This window comes from Octopus sinensis, linkage group LG4 (genome assembly GCF_006345805.1).
Source record: "Octopus sinensis linkage group LG4, ASM634580v1, whole genome shotgun sequence".
NCBI lineage: Eukaryota > Metazoa > Mollusca > Cephalopoda > Octopoda > Octopodidae > Octopus > Octopus sinensis.
Genome location: NC_043000.1, coordinates 131,399,527 through 131,407,026, shown reverse-complemented (window position 1 = coordinate 131,407,026; position 7,500 = coordinate 131,399,527). Strand labels below are relative to the sequence as shown.

At 35.5% G+C, this 7,500-nt stretch overlaps 1 protein-coding gene across 1 annotated transcript in view; it reads left to right on the top strand.

Annotated features, from left to right (window-relative positions):
• The first annotated feature begins 5,522 nt into the window (after positions 1-5,522).
• LOC115210261 (sodium-dependent phosphate transport protein 2A) overlaps positions 5,523-7,500 on the top strand; it is a 53,182-nt gene continuing 51,204 nt past the window's right edge. The window contains exons 1-2 of the mRNA XM_029778746.2: positions 5,523-5,811; positions 6,280-6,481. Coding sequence (XP_029634606.1) covers positions 5,647-5,811; positions 6,280-6,481 — 367 coding nt within the window. The 5' untranslated portion in view covers positions 5,523-5,646. The remainder of the gene's footprint in view (positions 5,812-6,279; positions 6,482-7,500) is intronic.

Here is a 7,500-nt window from a genome sequence, read left to right as displayed (position 1 = left end):
TAGGTATTAAGTCGATTACATCGACCTCAGTGCGTAACTGGTACTTAATTTATCGACCCCGAAAGGATGAAAGGCAAAGTCGATCGGCGGAATTTGAACTCACAACGTAACGCGGACGAAATACCGCCCGGCGTGCTAACGTTGTTGCCAGTTCGCCGCCTTTGCAATTCAGACGACACTTTCTTTGCAATTCAGCAAGGCTTTCATATTTCAAGGGTTCTTTGATTCCTAGTGCTTCATTTTTTATTATATTATATTTCTATAGAATTTGTTTCGCCTTACGTGTATGAGTATGTGTGCATGAGAGAGAGAGGAAAAGACAGACGGACTTCCCGTTTTTTATTTCATTAAAGACTGAGAGATCTTTATTTATTTTTCCTGTATAATAGTTTTCCATCGTGTTTTCTTGAGATTTTATATTCCTATATGATTAGATAGGGAGTATGTGTGTGGGGATTAACACTTTCCTTTATTTTATAACTACTGCGATTTCTGCCTGTATTGTTTAATCTATCCTTTCTTTTCTCTCTTTCTCTCTCTCTCTCTCTCTCTCTCTCTCTCTCTCTCCTCTCTCTCTCTCTCTCTCTCTCTCTCTAACTAAACCTCCAAAAATTCACACACATAAAACATCCTCTTTCCATAATGCAAGAAAACTAATTCAGTTCCAGATTCTTTTCAACTAACTCATATACGAATGTTATGAATTTTCTATAAATATATCATTTATGATGAATTTCTCATAAGGAACTAACATATCCACTACAAACCGTTTCCTTTGGAATTTATCATCTGGCTGATGTGCTTGCAAAAGTTGCACTTTAAAAGCATAAAACCTCAGTTTCTTCTGCAAAATTTTGTGACGTTTTTACTGTGGTAAACCTAACTGTTTATTTGCTACGAATGGACTAGGTAGAACTACGATGAACTGCTGCTCAAATTCGCTCAACGTCTTCCACAGGCTCAACGTCTTCCACAGGCTCAACGTCTTCCATAGGCTCAACGTCTTCCATAGGCTCAACGTCTTCATAGGCTCAACGTCTTCCACAGGCTCAACGTCTTCCATAGGCTCAACGTCTTCCATAGGCTCAACGTCTTCCATAGGCTCAACGTCTTCCACAGGCTCAACGTCTTCCACAGGCTAGGCGATCAAGAGGTCGCCCAGCCCCTGTTTTCTGTAGGACGCTTCTTGTTTCCATAAACTTTTTTTATGCTAAGTACGGATGCTTACACGAGTTGGTGGCTCTTATCCATACTTTGTACGCTAATTCCACTGGACCTGAGTATCTGATATGGTCTCTATGAACCAGGATATACGTTGTGCTTTCCTTTGTGGCGTTATGATTTTCATTGGAAATCAGGGATAATGCTAAACACCTTTGAACACTAGCAAAAGTAATGTAAATATTACAATAAAGAAAATAAAGTTTCATTAACACACAATGAAGTTGATTGATGAATCTCAAATATATATGTATGTATGTATACATAAACACATACATATATACATACATATTTATTTACATGTATATGCGTGCCTGTATGTACGTGCGATATATATACACGATATGTGAGTGTGCGTGTGTGCGAATGTGCTTCTAATGTATACACTAGAAACAACATAAGCTATAAGTGTATGTGTTAAAATATTCATATAATACTTTTAGGTTTCAAAGTTTCATATGTTACATGGACGATCGTCGCTGAAGCAAGCTGTTATAAACATGCTGATCTAATTTATAGTAGCAAATGTTATATGATTTTTCAGAAAAGAAACAGTACACAGAAATGTGTTATTTACATATATGTATACGCACAACATCTATTGATGGATAAATTGGAATAAATTGACGTTATGAAGTATTCTAGTTTGGGAAAAATGAGGATAAATATCAAAATAAATATTCAGTACATGCAATACTATATACTGTGTGGTAAAAAGTTTGCTATCCAGCCAGATGATACCGGATTTAGTCTCACTGCGTAATACCTTGGATAGATGTCTTCTACTACAAGCTTAAGACCTTGTGAGTTAATTCTGTAGGGGGAAACTGAAAGAAACCCGTCCTATATAATTCCGTTGAAGTATTCTACAGCAGTTAGTTTAATTATAATTTCTACGGTCGAAGGGGACGTAACTCTAATTTTCTTTCTTTCCTTTCTTTTCGGATTATATTTACCCTTTGATGGTGGTAGTGGTGGTGGTGGTGGTAGTGGTGGTGGTGGTGGTGGTGGTGGTAGTGGTGGTGGTGTGGTTGCGATGCTGGTAGTGAGTGATAGGGATATCAGCGTCAGTAGTGGTTGTAATAGTGTAAATGGAGCAAGTGTCAATGGTGATGGTGTGGTAGTAGTAGTGCCGGCGAGCTGGCAGAAACGTTAGCACGCCGGGCGAAATGCTTAGCGGTATTTCGTCTGCCGCTACGTTCTAAGTTCAAATTCCGCCGAGGTCAACTTTGCCTTTCATCCTTTCGGGGTCGATAAATAAAGTACCAGTTACGCACTGGGGTCGATATAATCGACTTAATCCGTTTGTCTATCCTCTCTGTGTTTAGCCCCTTGTGGGTAGTAAAGAAATAGGTATTTCGTCTGCCGCTATGTTCTGAGTTCAAATTCCGCTGAGGTCGACTTTGCCTTTTATCCTTTCGGGGTCGATTAAATAAGTACCAGTTACGCACTGGGATCGATATAATCGACTTAATCCGTTTGTCTGTCCTTGTTTGTCCCCTCTATGTTTAGCCCCTTGTGGGTAGCAAAGAAATAGGTAGTAGTGCCGTCGTGCCGATGCTATTGTTGGAAGTGGCGATGGAGGTAGTAATGATGATGGTATTGGTGCTATAAAGATGGCCTTAATTTTGGCACTGGTAATGGCGCTGCTGTTGTGGATGATGATGCATCGATGTGATGCTTCAGTGTTCTGAACTTTATCCTAAGCTCACCTGAAATAGCATTCTGTCTGAAGGGTAGCGATTCTTCAGGTGATCTTTCGTTTCTAGTTAACTGTTTTTTGATGCCCCTCTCCCAACCTGCCCTCCGGGTCTCTAAATGCAATTCTGCATGACAAAACAAAGCTGCTTTCCTTCTACCTCTCGGAAATGGGAGATCCTACTCTTGTCATGAATCCAAGGAGACTCTTCACAGATTTCCAAACCCTGGACTAATACACTCGCTGAACTCGCCTCACTCTTTCATAAGCCCTTTCATAAGCATTAGATACGATAGTTCTAACTTCCCTGTTGTTTTTGATGCAGATGCCGTCTCTGAGATAATTATTCTCTGTGAAAGATATTGTGTAATCACATTTTAGTAAAAATGCGCGCGCACATATACACACATACACAACACATTAGCACAATCACATGCATGTACACAAAATATTAAAAAAATATATATAAAGACAAAAAACAACGAAAAAGGTAATTGTAAATACCTTAGTTGTAAAAGATGCATTTATTGTGTTGTGTCTGGGGAGAGTCATTTTCTTTTTGTGCCTTATAATAAAACACTCACCGGTAAAATACTCAAGACTATTGAAAAGGTTGCAAGACGCAACGAAAATTTTAGGAAAATAAAAATAAGAAAAAAGTGGAAATTTTAGCGGTGAGTGTGTTAAATAATAAGGCACAAAAAGAAAATGACTCTCCCCAGACACAACAGAATATGCTTCAACACACGAACTCATATAAAGAATCTTGCAAACCAAATCCAAAAACAAAATGCATTTATTGTTTAAAGTAGATTATGATTATATCAATCCAGTACAACATAGAAGAAGAAAAAAAAAACATCATCTGCAGATGTATTAAATAGTATATCAGGGGTTTTTTTCTTTCTTTTAGAACATTGTCATTTTATAAGATTTTGCTGGCAAACTCTTAAATTATCATAGACACTTTATTTACAGGAAAGAAAATTGCCGGAGAACTTTTGAAAATACATGATTGACATGAAACTTTTTAAAACTAAGCAGCCGTTATTGTACCATATAAAATATAGATTTCTTAGGTAAGTAGGTATAAGGCCTCAAACGTTGGGAAAGCTTATAACAGATTACATTAGCTTCGTTACTCCACTGATTCCTATTTTATCGATCGCGGACAGGTAACGTAGGCGCCTCGACGGTTATATAAACAAAGATCGTAAAGGCGCGCAACTGCCTCGAGTCCCGACGCATAACGAATCAATCCGCTTAAATCATAACAGATAACTACAAAACAAAGACGATGTTGTTACAGATTCGTAGAGCAGAATAAGTTGTGATGGAAAATTATTAATTCAGTTTTCGGTGACATTAGAAAACGAAAGGAAGCGATTCCGGCAGCAAAAAAAAAAAAAAAACCCATAATCTCCGAGTTCACTTGTTGCTTTTCGTTACCCGTTAGTTACATAGGAACCCGGTCCCGTTGCTATAGCGAAAAGTAAATGAGATTTGGAGGACACATTTAGAAGTTAAGACTGTGAAGATCTTGAATATAAATAAGTGTAAGAATGTGATTGTTCTAAAGCGTAAAAAGAGGGAATCCTTCAAGTTCCAGCTCAGTAAATGTAAACGTGTTTTTATTACATATAAACAGAGACAAGCCCAATAAATCCAATGTGTTCTCCTGTTTTATGTTTTTCTTAAAAATGAGAATAAAGTGATTTAAGGTAGATTTTATTACTCTTTCTAGCAGGTCGAGTTGATGAGATAGGAAGGAAAAAAAAACAACTTTGGATAGCGACACACTGAGCCATCGGAGATATATACACATACAATTCTGAGCCATCATAGATATATGTCCACTCTCTCTCTCACACACACACGCATAACATAACATGCGTGCATATATATACACGTATACTAGTAAATATGTATCAATCGATTTATTTGTCTGTCCGTCTATATATATATATTTATCTATATGTATGTGATATATATATAGGTACTTGTATCACAGAGTGATATATGTGTGTGTATGTGTGTGTGTGTACACACATATATGTATGTACATATACATATACATCATTCGTATGTGAATTTATATACATTCTATATATGAATGGTGTGTATATATATATATAAACATATGCGCGCGCGTACACCCACACACAAGCTCTTGTTCTGATCTTCAAATTTCCCGCCCTCCTCTTTTTTCTTTTTCCCTTTGTTCAAATAATTCTGCGGGTTTTTTTTTTGTCGGTTATTTATACTTCTAAAAATTATCTCTCTGTTCTATTCGTAAAAATATTTTGTTATACAAAAACTTCGTTTAATAATAAATAAATAAATTGTGAATAAATAAACATTACAACGTTGAATTAGATTTTATATAACTTGTAATTTCGATTCTCAAATTGATATAATGTATTTCTACCTGTATTTCTTAATATTGGTTTCAAATTTTGGCACAAGGCCAGCAATTTCGGGGAAATGGCTAAGTCGACTACATCAATTTCAGTACTCAACTAGTTACTTATTTTACCGAGTCTGAAAGGATGAAAGACAAAGTCAACCTCAGCTTTACTCAGAACGTAAAGACGGATCTCAGCATTTTGCCCGGCATGCGCACGATAGTGTTGTTTGAAAAATAGTGGGTGGAGCCTATTGAAGTGGGACGGATCGTTAGGAAAGTAAATCGATGTAGTTGTTCGTCTATCAGCCGTCGTGTTAACATGGGTTCCTTGTTAGTGTCAAGTTCTGTAAAGCCAGAACACCGCAGACTTGAAGCTGACCGACTCCACATACGTCCAAATTCGTTGGCAACTACCGGCGACACTTGTCAGCAAAATAAAATTAATAAACTGACCAAAGACAACCCGTATCTAATCGAAGTAGAGGTAAGTATAACACTCCTATATTAATTCTACTATTTTATTTCCTCACTCTTTCCTTTGAGCTACAATTTAGATATATAATTTATTAAAACAATAGACAAAGATATAAAAAAAATAATAAAAAAGCTACATATATATGCATATATTTTCTAGTCTTTAGTCAAACATATCTACCTATAATGTCACCACTATATATATACAATATATATATATGCTCTCTTAATTATATGCTATTTTTCTTTGAGATTAAAAAAAAACGCAACAGATATTTTTTGTCTTGTATTATATATTATTGCGTTTCCCCCGTATTTATAATGTTTTCTCTTTTATTCTTTTTTTACAGATTAGTTTCTTTTCTTTTTTCTTTTTTTAATTTATAAAAATAAACGTGTATTGTTTTGTTTACATGATTTATAATAATGTGGTGAGATGTGGTGAGAAGCTGTTAATCTGTGATCATAAATGATGCAGGTACCCACCGAAATGGTTCCTGCGCCGGGGGTTCCTGTCCTGGTTGACGAGTGCCCCCCCGATTACAGCGTCAACGATCCCCTGAACGCGGAGAACGAGTTGTCAAGTGCACAGCCGCAGGCGCGGAATCAACACGAAGAGAAAGCCGACGTGCGGGGGAACGCTGGGGACAACGGACAACCAGAGGGCAAAAAATCTAATGGTGGGTAAATCAAAGAAAACCCCCAGCTCATTTGACAATATATACATATATATGTATATATACATTATATATATAATCTGCCAAAAAAAAATATATATTAGATCGATCTAACACTTTTCATTGATTGATTCTTTTCAATTTCATTTTCTAGCCTGTACAGATTAATATAATGTATCCTTACACAAGCTAAGCACCTGCTTCCTAATTTTTTTTTCTAGTTATAAATATATATATATATTATATATATATATATATCATATATCATATATATATATATATATCATATATCATATATATATATATATCATATATATTTATATCATATATCATATATTATATATATATATATATATATATATTATATATATATATATAATTTGTTCTAGTGGTTTACTTCTGTAATAACACTTACAAGTAACTCCTTACTTAACAGGGAAACGAAAAGCATGGCGTTTTAGAATTCAGTATACTGACAATGCGCCAACTGACGGAACATAGGAATATAAAATACTAGAGCGAGATTTAGTTGTAATAAATAATAATAATTTTTAACATAATCACTAGAAATTATGATAATAATAATTATAATTATGGTAGAAAAAAAAATAATCCTTTTTTTTTTACTTTACGCGTTAATTAGGTTTTAGTGATCAGTCTCTTTAAGCGAAGCCGGCAAAATGAACTGAAAGACCCGACTAGCAACTTATATCAGGGCAGCTATCTATCTCTGAAATACATACATATACACACCAGAAAGACAAAAAAAAAAAAATGATTATAAACCTTGGTTTCTACTGCAATTATGTGCTGATGTACCCGCAGCATCAGTGCACTCACGTTGCATTAACTGCTCGGGTGTATTGCACAGAAAAACGTGCTTGTCTGTGTGGTTAGCTGTGTGCATGTGCATTTATGTGTATCTTTGTGTAATCAATTAAAACTAATCAGACACGATTCCATATATCTGTATGTATTTGTAGGTATATTTATATATATCTACGTCTGTATATGTATGATTT